This window comes from Calidris pugnax, unplaced genomic scaffold (assembly GCF_001431845.1).
Source record: "Calidris pugnax isolate Ruff unplaced genomic scaffold, ASM143184v1 scaffold181, whole genome shotgun sequence".
NCBI lineage: Eukaryota > Metazoa > Chordata > Aves > Charadriiformes > Scolopacidae > Calidris > Calidris pugnax.
In genome coordinates, this window is record NW_015090976.1 from 597,101 (window position 1) to 616,998 (window position 19,898).

Consider the following 19,898-nt stretch of genomic DNA (forward strand, 5'->3'; position numbering starts at 1 on the left):
TCTGTTTAAAAATAAAATTTAAAAAGCCCTACAGCAAAACCAAAGTAGAACTTCATACATCTTAAACCAGAAAAATGTGAACATACATAATGAATATTTTTTTTTGATAGTGTGTTCTCTAACACTTATTTTTCCAGGGTTACCTTGAAGAATTGGTACGACTCAGAGAAAACCAGCTGTCTGAATCGGTCTCACAGAATAAACTACTGTTACAAAGAATTGAAGATATGGATCTAGCCCATAAAATGGAGAAGGAACAGCTTGAATATATCATTGTGGAACTGCAAGACCAGTTGTAAGTTAGTATGATGGAGAAATGTTGTTTGAGCAATATCACTTAATTTATTTAACTTATTTAACTATAAAGTACAAAGAACTTCTGGTCCTGTGGAAATGAGTCAAACTTCTTAAAGAAACTGATGTATTTTTAGCTTTCTTTTTTTTCCTGACAAGTCTTATATTCAGAAATGGCTCCCCGAAAGCGAGTAGTGTAAGGCGGAATAATTCTGATCTTTTATTGGGTTTTTTTAGGTCTGAAATAGCTTACAGTAAACGTGTAAATTTTTAACACCTTTTTATAAAATGTTCTTTATATTTTATTACTTCCAGCTTTAAGGCTACCCTTAAAAAAAAAAAAAGTATATTGGAAGCAGCTTCCTTTTGAGCACTGTTTTTCAAGTGTTAGGCAAGAGAGGATGAAGAAATATTTATTTACTTTGCATAGATTATATCTCATTTGTACTGGGCTCAGACAATAGAATTTCATCTGCTAGTCCTGATAATGTTCAAACTGATGAAATAGTTTGCTCCTCGCTCTTCAGCACAAGGCAAAATGCTAAAGCAACAGCTTTAAGGGTCAATTTTTTTAATAGAATATGTGACTCCTAATATGCTAAATTAGGTAGTTTACCCTCCCAGCCCTGTTTGTTGGGGGGAGAGGTGCTGTCCTTTTGCCGAGACACTCTCTGGTAATGTTTAGAGACCCAGACAGATGGAAGACTCGCTGTGCTGATAAATTGCCACAAGACTGCTATAGTATGCATCTGAAGTAATTGTATGTTCCATTCTGTTCATAACAAATACAAGATAAATTCTTTTACCTTATATCTGGAGTAATCTGTCTGCGTCTGAACCCTGAGGTGAAATGGAAGTCACCTGTGGCCTTTGAAACAATCCAAGACAAAATGAATATAAAGATGGCTTTGGGGTACTTTGGTTCCCTTTGCCTAATGTCTCACTGAGACCCCACCCAGAAGGGTCTTTTCTATGCAGCAGAAGGTACTTCTAGCTTGTAAACAAAGCTGGGGGTTTGCGGGGTGGGTGTGTTTGCTTTTGGTTTAGTTTGGTTTGGTTTATTTTTTCCTTTCTCTCTCTGTTCTGTGGTAGATCATTTTACTGCCAGTGCTTGAAATGGATTTTCTGAAAATCCTCAGGAATTTACATTTTATTTATGCCAATTTCAGAGTGGCTTGAAATGGATTTTCCGAAAATCCTCAGGAATACAGCATTTACATTTTATTTATGCCAATTTCAGAGTTGAGGAAGAAAAAACATGCTTTTCTGAATCTTTTTAAGATTTTTTTTTTCTTTTTCTGATTGCTTATAAGTTTTTGAGATACCTGTTCCTGAGTATTTTTCTGAACTTACCGATCTAGCTAATGACCCATGTTATAGTTTTTGGCCTCCCTGATTATTTAGGAGGGGTTGGGGGAAGATGTGAGCTCATTTAAATTCACTCTGATACTTGGAAATTTTGAGCATTCAGACCTGCTGTTAATTTTTAGCTGAGATATATGCAATCAGACTGTTGTAAAGATCTCAGTCTTTGGGGTTTGTTCACTGGCTTTCTTCTGTAAAGGCTCAAACTGTGGAGCAGTTTCTGTTGTGTCTCGACAGTGTGTCCTTGTATAGCTGTTTAGGAGACACTGCCTTCAGGAGCCTGGACTGCACTACATATTTGTGGAGAGAGGTATAACTTTGCATTGTTACTACTGTGAGCATATCGTGCCTCTCAGATGAACTCTTTTTAAAGTTAGGAGCTTATAGTTCCTTACTGGGGAGAGGGAAGGGAAGAAATATCCCTCTCAGGTTTGGTTTTCTGACCAAGGATGACCTGGCAGCAGAATATATTGTGTTACTATTGCGTCTGTAATGAGACGGGAGTTTTGGCCAATTGCTTTTCATGGTCCAGCTGTTTTAGAGTGGTGTTCATGTAATTCCAAATCTTAGTGTTTTGCTCCCCTACCATTAGTAGTATTTTGAAGTAGTAGATGTATGCTGTAATCTTTTTTAATTCTTTACAAGCAGCTAAGAGCAAGTTTGGGATTGTAATTCTGCCTGAGGCATATTACAGTATTGTTTGTAAAACACTTTGAGATCTGATTTAGGATCATTTGCTGTGTAATGGAAACTATAAATAAATATTCTATATTTTCTTCTTAATGATGCCTTTCTATTCCACTGGCTGTTAAGGTAGCAAGTTCTACTGCTTCAAGTTTCTGTTGATTAAGTATTTGTTCATGTTTCCAAAATGGTCTTTCACAGGCTGCAAGTCAAAATGTTTTATATATATTCTCAATGGATTTGGGTAGAATCTGAGCCGATGTTTAGGCCTGTGTACACACACACACACACACACACACACAGCCCGCCCCCAAAGGAGAAAAGGAATGGGAGTGGAAAATAGAGATGTGTTATACCTGCTGACTTGGAAACCAGGTAACACTAGTGATCGATGTGGCCTTCAGGTTATAAATTAAGTTACCTGTAGAAAAACTTTTCCATATTCACATTTAATAAAGCAGTTTGCTATAAAGCATGAAATAAATATGGAGATAGGAGATTGGAGAAACTTGGAAGTCACTTTTGTTTTACAGCTGCTATGCTAAACTTCATCATCTACAATTTTCACTATTCTGAACATTTTAGTTTGGATACTCAAACATGTGAGACCATGAACAAAACAGTTTTCAATTTAGTTAAGTCATTTCATGGATCTCATGAATACTGGTATCTGGAAAATAATGAACCTTAAAATTCATCAAATTAGTTATTCATGAAAGAGTAACATTTTTTGTCCCATCTTAATTGGATTTCTTAGTAATGTGCCCACCCATGTGGGGACCATGCTAGCAGGTGTCTGATGGCAAATCAAGTTAGAAAAGTAGCAATAGAGCCTGTGGTCATGGGTCAGACACATTTCAAGTAATGCACAGCTCATCAAGAAGGCTCAGCCTAGAATTTGAAATATTTCTGTACCGAGAAGGTAGTCAAACACTGAACAAGCTTTTTAGAGAGATGATTGATGCCCCAACCCTGTCAATGTTTACGAGACATTTGAACAATGTCCTTAGTACTATGCTTTAACTTTTGGTGAGCCCTGATGATGGTTTTAAGTCCCTTCCAAGCGGAACCACTCAGCTCTATTCCAAGAACAGCTTGCTCTTTTTCCAGCATCTCCAGATGAAGTGGTTGCCTAGTGATGTGTGTCAGTGGTAATAATGATGAGGCATATTCTGGTTTCCATTTGCTTTCTTCAGCTGTGTTTGCTGTCACTGGGATGTGGTTTTGCCTGAACTTGCTGTAGTTGAATATTAGAGAACGGTGCTTTTTAGCTCCTCTCTTCTCTAGGAATAGCGTATTTTTACAGTGAGGGTGGGGCAGTTCTTAAGGCCTTAAAGTGCTTAAAAATAACAGCTCACAGGAGAACAGCCAAAAGAAGCCTGCGATCCGTGGTGTGTTTAACTGAAGAAAACAGCTTGAATTCTACACCATTCAGTATGTGATGGGAGAGGGATCCCAAAAGATCAAGGAACTCTATCCTGGAGTATTCAAAACTCAGAGGCAGGCATTTCTTCTAGCTCTAAGATCCTGCAAAGAAGTGTTGAATACCTTTTGGAGCAGAGAGACATTTGATTGCACACCCAATCAGTAAAAAAATTCTGAGCACATCACCCTTATATAGGTATACTTATTTATTTATAGATTATATACATGTACATATTGGTACAGTAGTCCATTATAAAACGTACACAAAGATTAAAAAAAGATGAGATAAGAGAGATAGTGTTTATTTCTTCTTTCTTTTTTTCTTTCATTTATTATCAGTACAAGAAGTGTTCTTTCACATACCCTAAAGGATTGTCTTAAGCACCCCACTTTGGAGACCACTGCCTTGAAGGATTACTTAGCTCAGTCAAAGAAGTGGCTGAGCAAAATCTGGAACTACTTGCCCCCAGCATTCTTGCATTAAAACTCTTTACCTCAGCTTAAACAGGCTTTTTTCCCCCTTAGGTTGATTCTTAGTCTTTCTTTTGGCTTATGTGCTACCTGTATTTAAGGCAAACTGCAGACCTTTGTCACTTTAAAGTTCAGATTCTGCATCTGAAATGGATATTTATGTATGTTAAATATTGAGGTATGATTGCAAGAGAGATTCCATCAGTTTTCTGCATGGTGACTCGCTGATGTTATAAAAGCTAATCACTTTAACAAAACTATATTTTTAAATAAAGTGATAAGGAAAAAGGAAAGCATTGTATACAAAGACTAAAAACCCTCAAAATGGATTTTTTTCTTCTGCTGTGATTTTTGTTGAAATTACAATAGTGGTTTGCATAATGCTTACCAACATGGGTCTCCCCCTAAGGTATTTTTCAGGTTTTCAGACTGGTGTGGCTGCTGTAAGGTGGTACAGCCCTATTATCCCAACTGGTGCAATATTTTAATTTTTGTTCATTTATCACACGTATTGAAAATGCATTTCTTAGATTCAGTGGCTGTGCTGTATTTTATACTGCTCAGTTTTTATCTCCTCCTGCTGTTTCTTCCTATAGCCCTGTCCCAAAACACCCCTTCTGATGTTTTGTGGAGGGAAGAGAAGAAGTCAAGAAAACTCTTCTATGCTTGGAATTCTGTCTTTGATTATGGTACAAATAGGCTCAAATTAAATTGTGAGGACACTCATGTCTTACGTTGTATTAAGCTCGTCTGTATAATCAAGATATTTTTTGTATGTTTTAGAAGATCTTAAAGCTAGATTTATTTAATTTGTCTGGCTGTTACTTCAGAGTTGGTCAGTCTTTTCAAGGCCCAAACACTACTTGTATTCCATCCTTAATATTTTATTACAGTCGTCTGATGGGAACTGCAGTATTGCTGGATCTATCTGGATAATACAAATGTCTTTGTAAAGACAGGAAAGGACAGTTTGGTTGCCACTCCGAGAGACCGTTTGCATCACTGACACTCTGTAATTGCAGTAAATGTTCTGGGCCTGTTTCCACTCCCGAGTTGCACACAGCCTGTCCCTTAGGTTTCCCAGTTTTCCAGGCACTGGCTGTGGGGAGGATGCTCTCCACACCCCCGTGTTAGCCCTGCACGGAGCTCAGCCTCATGCCTCCTGCCTTCCAGAGAAGTCCATCGGCTCCTCCGCAGCAGCCCCTGAAGGCAGCCCGGAGAGCTCCAGGAGGGCAGCGTGCTATAGGGAATTCAATTTAGAAGTCTCAGCAAAAATGAGCTTCTCCATTTTCTGTCAGCCTCTCCACCTCCCCCAGGCTCGGGGAGAAGTTGGAGGAGTGGGGGAGACAAGGGAACAGAACTGGCCTCTCACTGCAGGATGCAGAGCTCAGCAGTGGTGAAGAAGGGCAGGGGCTCCAATGAAGGAGAGTCCTGCTTCCCTAGGCAGCAGGGAGGGGCTGTGTGCTCGGCTCACTCCTTGGATGCCATGTGGACCATCAAGTCCACAACACGGTTGCTGTAGCCATACTCGTTATCGTACCAGGAAACCAGCTTGACGAAACGGTCGTTCGGTGCAATGCCAGCACCCACATCAAAGGTGGAGGAATGGCTGTCACCATTGAAGTCACAGGAGACAACCTGGTCCTCTGTGTATGCCAGGATGCCCTTCAGGGGACCATCAGCAGCAGCCTTCACTACCCTCTTAATGTCATCATATGTGGCCGCTTTTTCCAGACGGCAGGTCAGGTCCACGACAGAGACATTGGGGGTTGGCACACGGAAAGCCATTTCAGTAAGTTTCCCATTGAGCTCAGGAATGACTTTTCCCACAGCCTTAGCAGCCCCAGTAGATGCTGGGATAATGTTCTGAGCAGCACCTCTGCCATCCCTCCACATCTTCCCAGAGGGCCCGTCCACTGTCTTCTGTGTGGCTGTGATGGCATGGACAGTGGTCATGAGACCTTCCACGATGCCAAAGTTGTCATGGATGACCTTGGCCAAGGGCACCAGGCAGTTAGTTGTGCAAGAGGCATTGCTGACAATTTGGCCTTACACCACGTCATATCAGTTCTCTTACGACGTACTTAAAGATTAACTATATTCTTTGCAGCAGAGATGGTTCCTTGCCAAAGACTGACAGTGCCCCATTTGGTTAAAGAACTTGCTCATGAAAATAAGGTCTGTGCTTTTCCTTGCTTTGTCGAGTTTCTGTTTGTAAATGCTCTAGAGCCTTCACAGTGTTGCTACAAACACTCTGTCTGAGAGGAGGCAGGAGGGGGTCACAGAAGAAGTTACAAAATTATAGAGGAAATGGGCTATAACTGTGCTGTCAGAGACAAGGAGACAAAAGCTTGTCCAAGGCAATGGGAGCAGAAGGGCCTGGGCAAAGGCTTTGAAATTTAGCCTGTGGGTTTAAATGTGGGTTGCCTGGCTTTGTAATCCTCTCTCAAAAATGAAATAATCTGGAAAAATAGGCTGGATCACCACTTTAGCACTCTTACCTTCCTTTTCAGATAGTCTTGTGAGACTTTTTTTTTTTTTCCTTTAAGAAACGAGTTCCTCAGCTGCATAAGTACAGTAAATCCAATTTGTTGTAGCTGCTGTATTTTCTCACTGAAAGGAAGTGGGAGATTAAAATTTAATGTTTGATCTTAGTGACTTTCTTTCCTAGAATATCACAGCTGAGAATGCTAATCCTTCCTTCCTTCCTTCCTTCTAAAGCTTTCATGGACCCTCGCTAGCAAACCGTAATTCCCATTAGCTACGCTTTTAATTGTAATGTTTCCTCTATGTCATCCGTCTCCCTCCAGTTCGAGCAGCAGTTTGAAATCCTTAGTATTGCACATTGCACTCTGGGCTGCTTTCAGCTCCTTTTTGTCTGCACTTTTTCCTTTTCTTTTTTTTTTTTTTTTTAAGTGTGCAGAAAAAATATTGCGCATTTTGACAGGTGTTAAAACTGTTTTGTTTATGTGGCGGTTTGGATATTGGTTTTGTGGAATTTTTCATTTGAAGTTTGCTGCAATATTGTACACTTCTTCTGTTTTACAAAGGTGTGGATGAGACAGCGAGAGGGAAAGCTCTGCTTTCAGTGAGCTGGAAACCTCTGGAGGCACAGGAGTTTCCTTTCTGCTGGAAGTGTAACTGGGAAAAACTTTCCCTGGGCACAGGACAGGGACAGACAGACTCTTGCAGTTTGGAGTGGAATATATGGAGTGAGGCACAGCAGAGAAATACACAGAATTAAGCAAAATTGCAGCCAAGGCTCTGCCACGATTGGAGGGCACCTTATTCTTAGAATCCAGAGGGATTGCCTGGGTTTCTTGTGCAGCAGGAAGCAAATCATTTCTGGATTGATAGCAGCTTGATGGACAGGACTCACTCTGCAAGATGCATTAGATAGGGAGGGATTTATTTTAAACCCTTATATTTTAAAATCTCATTCTGAGCTGTTAAAAAGGGGATTTAAAAGGTTAGATAAAAATATTAAAATAAACCTTAATTTAAAAAAAAAAAGTAAAAGCTTTTGAATTATTGAAATCTTCAAGGACAAGATGTGTTGGTATATTTACAGCAAAACGCTGGCTGACTCCAAAGGGAAAAACACTCATTTTCGTAAGGAGTCTCTCCTCACTGCTCTCTCTTTTCTCTTTCTTGGTTTTTGGCTTGGTTTTTGGTTTGGTTTTTGGTTTGGTTTTTGTTTTTCCCCTCTCCCCCCACCCTTAGTGGGTTAGAGAATCCCAGGGACTTGCCTTTGACCATTTTGCACATCTAGTGACGTTAGCATGGCAATGTCCCCTTCTCTGAGACTCTAGTGTGCAATACTAACATCTGCTTTTTACAGCTGCATCCATCCCCTTTTCTCCCATAGCTACACTTCTATGGATGAAGGCATTGCATCAACATAGCAAGCAAGAAAGCTTGAAGTTACTTGAACATTAGCACTTCATGCATTCCAAATTCCAGAATTTTAATCCAGCATAGAATTATAATTGTTCTGGGCAATCTATAATTGATCAGCATGGCAATGTGTCCCCTTCTCTGAGACTCTAGTGTGCAATACTAACATCTGCTTTTTACAGCTGCATCCATCCCCTTTTCTCCCATAGCTACACTTCTATGGATGAAGGCATTGCATCAACATAGCAAGCAAGAAAGCTTGAAGTTACTTGAACATTAGCACTTCATGCATTCCAAATTCCAGAATTTTAATCCAGCATAGAATTATAATTGTTCTGGGCAATCTATAATTGCTCTGGGCAATCCTGCTTAGCAGGGGGGTTGGACTAGATGATCTCTAGAGGTCCCTCCCAACTCTGTCCAATCTGTGAATCTGTGTGTGGATAAGGTTGGGAGCGGGGGGAAGTAAAGCCTTTCAAAATACCAACCAGAAGTATTGAATCTTTGAGGGCCTCAGGGCAACAGAGCTGCCAATGGTGTGCATTCCCAGTGGGAACACGTCCTGTATGGAGCAGGGAGGCAATCTATAATTGCGTTACCTGAATTTACCTGAACTGACAAAAAAAGTGGATAAGGTTGGGAGCGGGGGGAAGTAAAGCCTTTCAAAATACCAACCAGAAGTATTGAATCTTTGAGGGCCTCAGGGCAACAGAGCTGCCAATGGTGTGCATTCCCAGTGGGAACACGTCCTGTATGGAGCAGGGAGGTTCTTTATCTGTTAGCCTTACCTGAATTTACCTGAACTGACAAAAAAAGAATACTTGCTTTAACATAGTAATGCTAAAGGACCTGTGCAACAAACGTCAATGTTTTCCTCTTTCAATTCCACAAAGAGAATTATCTCGTGTCTAGAACAGGTGAACCTGAGTCTTTGATTTCATAAAACAGTTTGAACAACTCGATACTCTCTGCGAATGAAGGGGATAGAGAACATCAGCTGAAAAAAATAGGGTAAGTCAATCACACTGCATAATCATTAACTCCTGGAGTACAATAATAGAGACTGCATTTGATCTTTTTGTGATTTACCCCAAGATAGATAGATAAATAAAATTCCACTACCATTTGCTTCTGACAAGTCCCAGTTTTTCTTGCTTCATTTCTTAACCCTCATACTCATTTACTGTAGATTTGCTTCTATATTCTGGAAGATACTGATGGCAAAAGGTAGTATTTGATAGTGCTTATACATAAATAATAAGAGTTGAAAAAAAGTTATTTTTTTTACATTCTTCTGATATACCTAATGCAAGTTACATGAAGTTCAATACCGAACTAAATGGACTTTAAATGACAAACAGTAAAAATAGAACCGATTTTTGTGAGGGTAGAAGGATCAGATTAGAATAGTGAGGAGAAGCTAGTCCTGTATTTGCAGAGATACTATTTTATCATTGATATACTGTAGCAATCTCTCTTGAGATTCTTTAGAACAAAGAAACTGATATTTAAATTATCCAAAATTTCGGTTTTATTTGGCTATATTTAAGTAAATCAGAAAGACAATTAATTTTCATCCAGTAAAAAGGAATAGAAAAATCCATTTTTTTCATTCAAAACAGAATTAAAAATTTCTTTAAAATGTGAATAGTTTGCCCAAAAGGAAGGTGAGTTACAGGTCGGTGTGTGTGCACACAGTCATATAAATGTATGTTTGTTTTTTAAATTTGGGGTGATATTTTTTAATTTAGGATACAACTTATTTTTCTTTCTTTGAAATCCAGTTTTAAGGCTACAACTTTGTGTATTGGGTTTTTTCAATGTTTCATTAAAATAAAATACAATTTAAATGATTTCTGGAAAGGCTTAAAATAGAAAAAGCAAAATGTCTGAAGTTATAACCAAGAAAATACAGTGTAGTATGTTATGTGACTTCTTGAGCAAGAAGCTTTTACTAGCTGCCTTGCTATTTGGATAGGAAGTGGTTAAGATTTAGATTGGAGCTTTTTCTGTTTGTCATTGAGATATTCTTGTGCAACCACTTAATACAATTTTCAGTATTTTGTTATCCAAATTATAACTCAAAATAAGCTTGGCAAAGATTTTTATTTCCTACTGTTTTCCCTTCCCATTTTTCCATTTCTGCTGCTCTCCGTGTGCATGTTTTTTTTGCAGTTGTTGCCTCTCCCCATGGATCAGATTTTCATCCTGCTTTTTCTTCATTCTGCAATTGCCTTAGACTTTTAATCACTGTCTTACTGTTTGCATAATTTAGTAGTTGTATTATTTGCAATACAGCTACTAGGAAGAACTTACATTACTCCTGCTTCTTACATTACTCCTGATTCTTTCTTTTATTTTCTTTTTTTTTAAAAACTTTTTCTTTTGCATTTTTTTTTTTTAAACCAACATGGTCTTCTATCCTTCAAAGTAAGTCAACATTCCCATATCAGGTTTTGTAATTAGGAAGATGGTATTCTGAGGGAGGCTTATAAACAAGTGTTTGCCAAAACTAACGTATATAGAAGATCCGTGTTACAGTTACAATGTTGGATGTCTCTGCTGGAACTCTTGCTGGCTTAATATATGAGTGGAGGTTTAAAAAATCAGTGTTTTGTCAACCCAAAGTTTACCCAACTATTTTGTGGTTCATACTGCTGTTTTTACTGAATCCAAGGGAAGCGTGTTAAAATAGCAAAAACTTATTGAGAAGACCACTGATTTTGGTGAAGTTTTCCTGATCTGTTCTGAAGTAAGATCTTGATTTAGCTTTCCCCCTTTTTTCCCCCCATTGAAATGCTCTTTTAAAAGGAGTTCAGCTATAGACAGAGAATTTGTATTTACAGGGCTGACATGGAAAAAATAATCCCTGAATGACAAGCTACGTTTGAGAGGATATTTATTAAAGGCAAATATGAAAATCTGTCAAAAAAAGCTGTTTGCTAAGAGTCCCCTGTTTTGCAGCGGAAAGGATCTGATAATTGAAGAAGAGAATTAAAAGCTGCTTTTTCGTTTTTTTAATAGTTGTTTAATGGTTGCTAGTCAAGTTCAGTATTTTTCTTATTTTCAGTCAAGACCTACTGGGTGGGGAAACTGGTGCTGTTCTGCCCGTTGTCTTCCTCCAGAGGAGTCAGGGCCTGGTTATTTGTCCAAGGCCATGAGTGTCAGTCACGCGCTGCAGCAGGACTCTAATGAGCACACACAAAGTTTTGTGTATCGTAGTTTTGTGTTTTGATGCATCCTGGATGCCTGTATTCTGAAGTGAAATCTCCACCATGATTAGACTGGAACCCAAGAGTCGAGCTGCTGGTGTTTTTGCCGACATAAGCTTATCCGAGTTACTCCAGAGGTCAAGGAGATCAAAGGCTGTATGAAATTGTTACTGGAGGATATAATTCAAGATCTCTAGGAGATAATAAAGGAGGACTGAAAGGATTGATTGCTGATAGGAGCTTCGAGGGGCTCTGTTCTGTAGCACGACCTGTGCCATTGCTGTTCCACACAAAGCTCTGCTGGCCGGTCAGCGAGAGCAGGAGAGCGGGGGCGGTGGGACACCCCTGCTTGCTGTCACCACAGCCACTGCCATCAGAAAATCCTGCTCTGGCACCTCATTTGGGGAATACTGTGTCTGTACATTGCAGCATCCAAATGTACTGGTAAGTAACTGCTTTTCATACCTGCTGCTCTAATTTCTCAAAGTCCAATGCCATACCAGTCCAGACAGCTCCCTGTCTCGCTGCAGTGCCGACAGTCTGAGAGTTCCCTTTTATTTTAGAGTTGCTCTTACAGATTTTAGTTATATTCATGTATGCTATCAATTTGAGTTTGCATTCCATGTTTCCTGTCCTAAATAAAGGTTTTTAAAGCTTGTTCTTTCTTATTCAAATGTTTTTATTTTTTTTTTAAGCTTTTATTTTCGCTTTTACTTTTCACTACTCAGGTAGTTCTTGAACTGGAGCACTCATCTGATATAATTCCCTTTCTTAGGGAATTAGTCTGTTTGGTTTATTTCCTGTCTTCATCTCCTGGTAGGAGGGCAAATTGCCAACTGGACTGGCATTTTCTGGATTTGGAGAAATTAAACTTGCAGGTAAGAAATTACTGGTTTTTCATAGGTATCATTGGAAACAGAACTGACTCTTTGTTTATTAAACAAATCTGTGTAAATGGGTCTTTTGGAATAGGCTGCCAATGGCATGAATCCAGATTTGATCCAGAGGAAATTGGAAATCCGGTCTAGCTGAAGTGGGAGCAGAAATTGTATGTGGTGACCAAGATAAGGCTTTTCTGTATTAGCTTGGACTAAAGTTTTTGTATCACTTGCATTTTGCAGGTACAGGCTGTCTTTTGTCCCATCTCCCACTATGAATGAGCAAATCAAGTCAGGTCACAGTTCAAAATGCACGTCTTAGGTGTGTTAATTCAAAGGAGTAACTCTTTATCCTTCTGAGAGACAGGCTCCTACAGGATTGGACCCAACAGCTGAGAGGGCTGCATACTGTGGGGCAGGGAAATGAGCAGAAATTTATCAATTGCATTTGATTATGTCTGGTACACCTATAATAATCTGTTGTGCTTGGTAAATACACCTCAAAATAATAAAAATTGAGGAAATCAGCAAATAAATATTCTGGAGAGTACCTGACAGAGACAGGACTGGTGAACACTAGTGAAGGATGTTTATTGGAAGACTTCACTAATCTCACTTTTCCCTACTTTCTGAATACACAATTCAAGGATTCAAAGTCAAAAGCACGCAGGGGCATTTCTGGGAATAGATGTATAAACCTGAAGTTAATACTGTGGCTGTTGTTGTTATTCTTGAATAAAGTAAGTAAATTTACAGGCCTGGATGGAGCACATGCATAGCTGCACTTCAGACAGACACTTATTCCTATCTTGAGAGTATGCTAGTGTTGATTAGTTAATGAATCATCAGTATTCTTTTGTAATAGGCAGGAATTCATTAGCAAGATAGTTTTTACTGAATATTTTTTGTCTTTGTTTTCTAAGAGGAGCTTAATTTAAATAGCAGTTCCTAATGTAGAGAAGAAAAAAATATAATTGTAAGACAAATATTTGTTAGTTTTTAATGAAGTATTCTAGTATGCAGATTATGTTCTCATCTCTTTTCCTGCTTGTTGTCCCTAACAAGTTATTAGTTGCAGTAGGATTTTGAATCTGTATGGGGTTTTTCTTTCTTTAGATGTTAAAAAAGAAAAAACAACCCACCATAATTTAAATGTCATAACTTAAACAGTGTATCCTGAGCTAACATGATGAGACTGTGTGTATTAGACTTCTCTTAAATTTTTCTGTAGTGCAAATATCATAGAATCAGACAATGGTTAGAGTTGGAAAGGACCTTAAAGACCATAGAGCAGTTCCTAACATCCAATGCATTACATTTTTTTTCTGTATTACTATTTTCTTCCTTTTTGACAAATTTTAATCACATCACCATTCAAAATATAAAATCATTTTCCAGAAAGATCGTTCATAGAATGGTTTGGGTTGGAAGAGACCTTAAAGATCATGGAGTTCCCCCCCCCCTGCCCTGGCCAGGGACACCTCCCACCAGACCAGGTTGCTCCAAGCCCCATCCAGCCTGGCCTTGAACCCCTCCAGGGATGGGGCAGCCACAGCTTCTCTGGGCAGCCTCTTCCAGTGGCTCACCACCCTCACAGCAAAGAAGTTCTCTCTGGTATCTCATCTAAATCTCCCCTCTTTCAATTTAAAACCGTTCCCCCTTGTCCTGTCACTGCACTCCCTGACAGAGTCCCTCCCCAGCTCTCCTGTAGCCCCTTCAGATATAGGAAGGCTGCTCTAAGGTCTCCCCGGAGCCTTCTCTTCTCCAGGCTGAACAACCCCAGCTCTCTCAGCCTGTCCTCACAGCAGAGGTGCTACAGCCTCTGATCATGTTTGTGGCCATCCTCTGGACCCGTTCCAACAGGGCCATTTCCTTCCTGCTGAGAACTCCAGAGCTGGACACAGTGCTCCAGGTGGGGTCTCACCAGAGCAGAGCAGAGGGGCAGAATCCCCTCCCTGGCCCTGCTGGCCACACTTCTCCTGATGCAGCCCAGGATGGGGTTGGCTTTGTGGGCTGCCAGCGCGCACTGCCGGCTTGTGTTGAGCTTCTCATCCATGAGCACTCTAAGTTCTTCTCCTCAGGGCTGCTCTCCAGCCATTCTCTGCCCAACCTGTATTTGTGCCTGGGATTGCCGTGTCCCAGGTGCAGGACCTTGCAAATATATCTGCTGTGAAGTAATAGGAAGGATATCTGATCATTTTAAAAGCATTTTTCATTCTTTCTTTTTTTCATTCTTTGGAACATTCTTTCTCCAGCATCACCAACGCCTCTCTCCTGTAATAAATCCCAACTAGCATTTTGGTGGGTTTGCTTTTCAGTATGAAAATAGCAACTCAGCAAGTGCTTCAAAAGAAATTAGGAATAGTCTCTCTCTGTCTGCCCTCTCTTCAGTATTTCTTGATTTTTGTAATGTTTTTCAGAACTTTAAACACAGTATGAAGTTATCTTATAAAAATATTTGTTGGGGTGAGGACTGCTTGGGGCACAGATGTTGAGAGCAGGAGAAACGTAATTATTTTCTCTCTGCAGATCATGAAGTAGAGCTTCTGCTATTTTTTGTCAACATGATTATAAGGAGATGAAAATGATCCTAGGTAGAGAAGATACCGGTTAGTGACTGTGGGGAAGAATTTTTTTCATGCGTAGATGAGGTGATGTACCATGAATCAGCTTAACCCCTCTGTTCTCATCATAAATTCCAACATATTCCACCAACTCCACACCAAACTCCCTGCACTCTGCAGTCTCGCTGTGTCAGCCCAGGGTACCCTGCTCAGCCCTATCTCACACGCTGCCTTTCTTTCACTCAAAAATTAATCATACAGTCTCTTATTAAGATCCACTATATTCTCCATGTACCAACTAGTTTCTTGAGGTTATTACATTTAGAAGCCTTTTTGTTGTCTTTTTTGGCTTTCAAGTTTTCTTGAAAGGGCCACAAGGATGATCAGGGGGATGGAGCACCTCTGCTACGAGGACAGGCTGAGGGAGCTGGGGTTGTTCAGCCTGGAGAAGAGGAGGCTCCGGGGAGACCTAATAGCAGCCTTCCAGTACCTGAATGGGGCCTACAGGAAGGCTGGGGAGAGCCTATTTACAAAGGCCTGTAGTGACAGGACAAGGGGCAATGGCTTCAAGCTGGAGGGGAACAGATTTAGACTGGAGATGAGGAGAGGGTTCTTCACTGTGAGGGTGGTGGAGCACTGGAACAGGTTGCCCAGGGAGGTGGTTGAGGCCCCATCCCTGGAGATATTCAAGGAGAGGCTCGACGAGGCCCTGGGCAACCTGGTCTAGTTGGGGGTGTCCCTGGTGTCTTTTTTGGCTTTCAAGTTTTCTATTTCCAGTCTGAAGAAAAGTAGTTAACAGCTTGTTGTATATGCTAGTTTGCTTGTTTTCACTCAAACTTGATCGTATTTCCTTCTTTTTTTTAACTTCTCTCTATAGTAAACCTTTTAGTCTCTCTTATTCTTCCTCTTTCCTTTTTGGAATGTCCTTGCTTTTACTCCTGTATTAAATGGTTTAACAAATCTTGCATTCAAACCTTATCTTGCATCATCCTTATATCATCACTGCTACAAAACCAATAGAATAATATTTTATGGAATTTTATTTAAAAACAGAACTGCACACTTGTGATCTTCAGTGTTATGATGTATTATGGATTTCGTTCCATATAAGTCATGAGGTAATAACCTTGGTAAAATCTAGGTGTTGAGTCTTGGTCTACAGGCATTAAGGTCATGCTGGTTTTCAGTTGGTGTTTTCTCGCCGGTGGTTTGTTTTCAGGAAGAATAGAATAAAATCTGTTTGTACATAGCTATTCCAGTTCCACATGTTTCACTAGAGACTGGCGTTTTATATAGAAGCTTATATACTACACTACATTATTTTTATGTGAACTTTTGGTAACGCTTTTGAAATATTTCCTAGTCAAGGCCCAAAGAGTTCAGTAGTTCCTTTTTTTTATGTGTGTGCGAATAACAGAAAATGCTAATTTTACATCTTATTCTTTAATATTTTGTGAAACTTGTAGATGTCACAAACATCCCTATTTGCCATCCGTACCTATCTACCAATTCTTCATTTCTTATTTTGTTCTATGAAGACTTTATTCTAACTTTTCCTCTGAAAGCTTTTATATGCCAAACTTATTTTGCTATGCCAGCAGATAAATAGGTTTTAATAGCAATATTCTTCCTTTGGTTAAACAACCTGACAGTAAACATATAGAGGAAAGTTCATAATCTTCATTGCACTTAATTGTGATCTCTAAGAAAAGGCCTAGTTCAAACTCTGCAGTATGGCAGCCTGGAATTGGCCAACACTAGGAACAGTGTCTGCATTTTGAGGAACAGAAGTGCTGCTGTGGAAATGGGATCTGCCTTGGGTAAAACAAATTGTTGTCTTTTGAGAGCTCTTAATTTCTAGAAAGAACTCCTCTTGTCTCTCAGAAGTAGGACAGCACTCAATAATCTTGTGCAAAGATTATGTGCTTTTTTCACTAAAATTTGATCCTTTTTCCTTCCTTTTTAACTGTTTTCTATAGTTAAGGCTTTTGTCTCCACTTCTTTTCCTGTTTTTAAATATTTGTAGCAGGGTTGGTTTTGCCTCGTGGTGAGTGAGAGTTTCAGGATGATGCGTGCTGTGTAGACACGGGGCTTGGGGACATGCTTTAGTGGTGGACTTGGCAGCGTTAGGTTTGCAGTTGGACTTGATGATCTTAAGGGTCTTTTCCAACCTAAACAATTCCACGATTCTGTGCAGTTTAGTACTTTGATTCTTAAAATAAGTCTGGTTAAATATGAGTGACTTGATACTGCCTCTGTTTATCTTGAGAGAATTGCTGTTTGCACAAGGCAGTGCTTGTGAGAAGTCTTTGCTTCAGTGGAATCTCATGATGCTTCCCAAATGGCTGCAGGAGAGCCAAGAACCAAATAATCCTTAAGGCGGAAAAAAATAGGTGGTACCTACCAGCACCTGCTGGGAATATTTTCTCTAACTTCCTATCATCTATACTACTATTTTATATTTACTGAATACTGTGTTTGGACTGATTTTATACATTCCAAATTATTTTTACATATTTTTAAAGATTCAAAATGAAAGCATAGTCGTTTTAAGAGGGGAATAGTTACTTCTGTGTCCTACTTGATGGCTGGTTTGTGTTTTTTTTCCTGAGCACGGTGAAGTGGTTAAAGTACTGATCTACTAGAACTGCCTTTAAATGTTGTTATGCTAAAATCCCCGGAGCACCTTAGTTAGATTTTGTTTCAGAATTTCTTTATCCATACAAAGGGTGAAATTTCAGGTTAAAGATTTGAGGGAAAAACCTCAATATAGAGACCTACATAAAATGCCAGAATTCCCCTATTAGCATCTTGCCTGTAGATGTGTGGTTTTGTCAGCTTTGCTCAGCACACTGATTTAATAACAGCTTAACCCTGCTGCCAAGTCACGTGGTGATAACACACAGGAGTTGTCCAAGGGGGAATTTACACGTATGTGTTCTATGTGTATGGTTGTGCATTGAGTTACCGTGTGCATAGTTACTAATACAAACTGTGTCCCGTTACTAAACCTCTATGAAAGCCCAGAAGATGTCCTTCTGGGTAAGGCAGTGATGTGGTGTCACTGGAAAACCTCACGAGAACTTGCCAGGTGGGTGTTCCCTCCAATCAACACGCCTTTAACAGGCTTGTTGAATGCTCCATGTACCCCATGGGGTTAGGGGAACTGCATATCTTGCATTCAAACCTTATCTTGCATCATCCTTATATCATCACTGCTACAAAACCAATAGAATAATATTTTATGGAATTTTATTTAAAAACAGAACTGCACACTTGTGATCTTCAGTGTTATGATGTATTATGGATTTCGTTCCATATAAGTCATGAGGTAATAACCTTGGTAAAATCTAGGTGTTGAGTCTTGGTCTACAGGCATTAAGGTCATGCTGGTTTTCAGTTGGTGTTTTCTCGCCGGTGGTTTGTTTTCAGGAAGAATGTACATAGCTATTCCAGTTCCACATGTTTCACTAGAGACTGGCGTTTTATATAGAAGCTTATATACTACACTACATTATTTTTATGTGAACTTTTGGTAACGCTTTTGAAATATTTCCTAGTCAAGGCCCAAAGAGTTCAGTAGTTCCTTTTTTTTATGTGTGTGCGAATAACAGAAAATGCTAATTTTACATCTTATTCTTTAATATTTTGTGAAACTTGTAGATGTCACAAACATCCCTATTTGCCATCCGTACCTATCTACCAATTCTTCATTTCTTATTTTGTTCTATGAAGACTTTATTCTAACTTTTCCTCTGAAAGCTTTTATATGCCAAACTTATTTTGCTATACCAGCAGATAAATAGGTTTTAATAGCAATATTCTTCCTTTGGTTAAACAACCTGACAGTAAACATATAGAGGAAAGTTCATAATCTTCATTGCACTTAATTGTGATCTCTAAGAAAAGGCCTAGTTCAAACTCTGCAGTATGGCAGCCTGGAATTGGCCAACACTAGGAACAGTGTCTGCATTTTGAGGAACAGAAGTGCTGCTGTGGAAATGGGATCTGCCTTGGGTAAAACAAATTGTTGTCTTTTGAGAGCTCTTAATTTCTAGAAAGAACTCCTCTTGTCTCTCAGAAGTAGGACAGCACTCAATAATCTTGTGCAAAGATTATGTGCTTTTTTCACTAAAATTTGATCCTTTTTCCTTCCTTTTTAACTGTTTTCTATAGTTAAGGCTTTTGTCTCCACTTCTTTTCCTGTTTTTAAATATTTGTAGCAGGGTTGGTTTTGCCTCGTGGTGAGTGAGAGTTTCAGGATGATGCGTGCTGTGTAGACATGGGGCTTGGGGACATGGTTTAGTGGTGGACTTGGCAGTGTTAGGTTTGCAGTTGGACTTGATGATCTTAAGGGTCTTTTCCAACCTAAACAATTCCACGATTCTGTGCAGTTTAGTACTTTGATTCTTAAAATAAGTCTGGTTAAATATGAGTGACTTGATACTGCCTCTGTTTATCTTGAGAGAATTGCTGTTTGCACAAGGCAGTGCTTGTGAGAAGTCTTTGCTTCAGTGGAATCTCATGATGCTTCCCAAATGGCTGCAGGAGAGCCAAGAACCAAATAATCCTTAAGGCGGAAAAAAATAGGTGGTACCTACCAGCACCTGCTGGGAATATTTTCTCTAACTTCCTATCATCTATACTACTATTTTATATTTACTGAATACTGTGTTTGGACTGATTTTATACATTCCAAATTCTTTTTACATATTTTTAAAGATTCAAAATGAAAGCATAGTAATTTTAAGAGGGGAATAGTTACTTCTGTGTCCTACTTGATGGCTGGTTTGTGTTTTTTTTCCTGAGCACGGTGAAGTGGTTAAAGTACTGATCTACTAGAACTGCCTTTAAATGTTGTTATGCTAAAATCCCCGGAGCACCTTAGTTAGATTTTGTTTCAGAATTTCTTTATCCATACAAAGGGTGAAATTTCAGGTTAAAGATTTGAGGGAAAAACCTCAATATAGAGACCTACATAAAATGCCAGAATTCCCCTATTAGCATCTTGCCTGTAGATGTGTGGTTTTGTCAGCTTTGCTCAGCACACTGATTTAATAACAGCTTAACCCTGCTGCCAAGTCACGTGGTGATAACACACAGGAGTT

At 39.4% G+C, this 19,898-nt stretch overlaps 2 protein-coding genes across 3 annotated transcripts in view; one reads left to right on the forward strand and one right to left on the reverse strand.

Moving 5' to 3' along the window:
* Positions 1–19,898, forward strand: part of RUNDC3B (RUN domain containing 3B) — a 62,659-nt gene that overhangs the window by 34,361 nt on the left and 8,400 nt on the right. For both annotated transcript variants that reach the window (XR_001413255.1, XM_014952955.1), the window contains exon 8: positions 138–295. Coding sequence is in view for 1 of the 2 variants with exons in the window: in XM_014952955.1 (XP_014808441.1) it covers positions 138–295 (158 nt within the window). In the remaining variant the exon portion in view is untranslated. The remainder of the gene's footprint in view (positions 1–137; positions 296–19,898) is intronic.
* LOC106894343 (glyceraldehyde-3-phosphate dehydrogenase-like) lies at positions 5,528–6,305 on the reverse strand. The gene has a single exon (XM_014952956.1). The coding sequence runs from the start codon at positions 6,193–6,195 to the stop codon at positions 5,710–5,712; it is 486 nt and encodes a 161-aa protein (XP_014808442.1). The 5' UTR covers positions 6,196–6,305; the 3' UTR covers positions 5,528–5,709.

Bases quoted from the DNA above. Each gene is read 5' to 3' on its own strand.
- LOC106894343 (XM_014952956.1), bottom strand. From the start codon at position 6,195: ATGACCACTGTCCATGCCATCACAGCCACACAGAAGACAGTGGACGGG.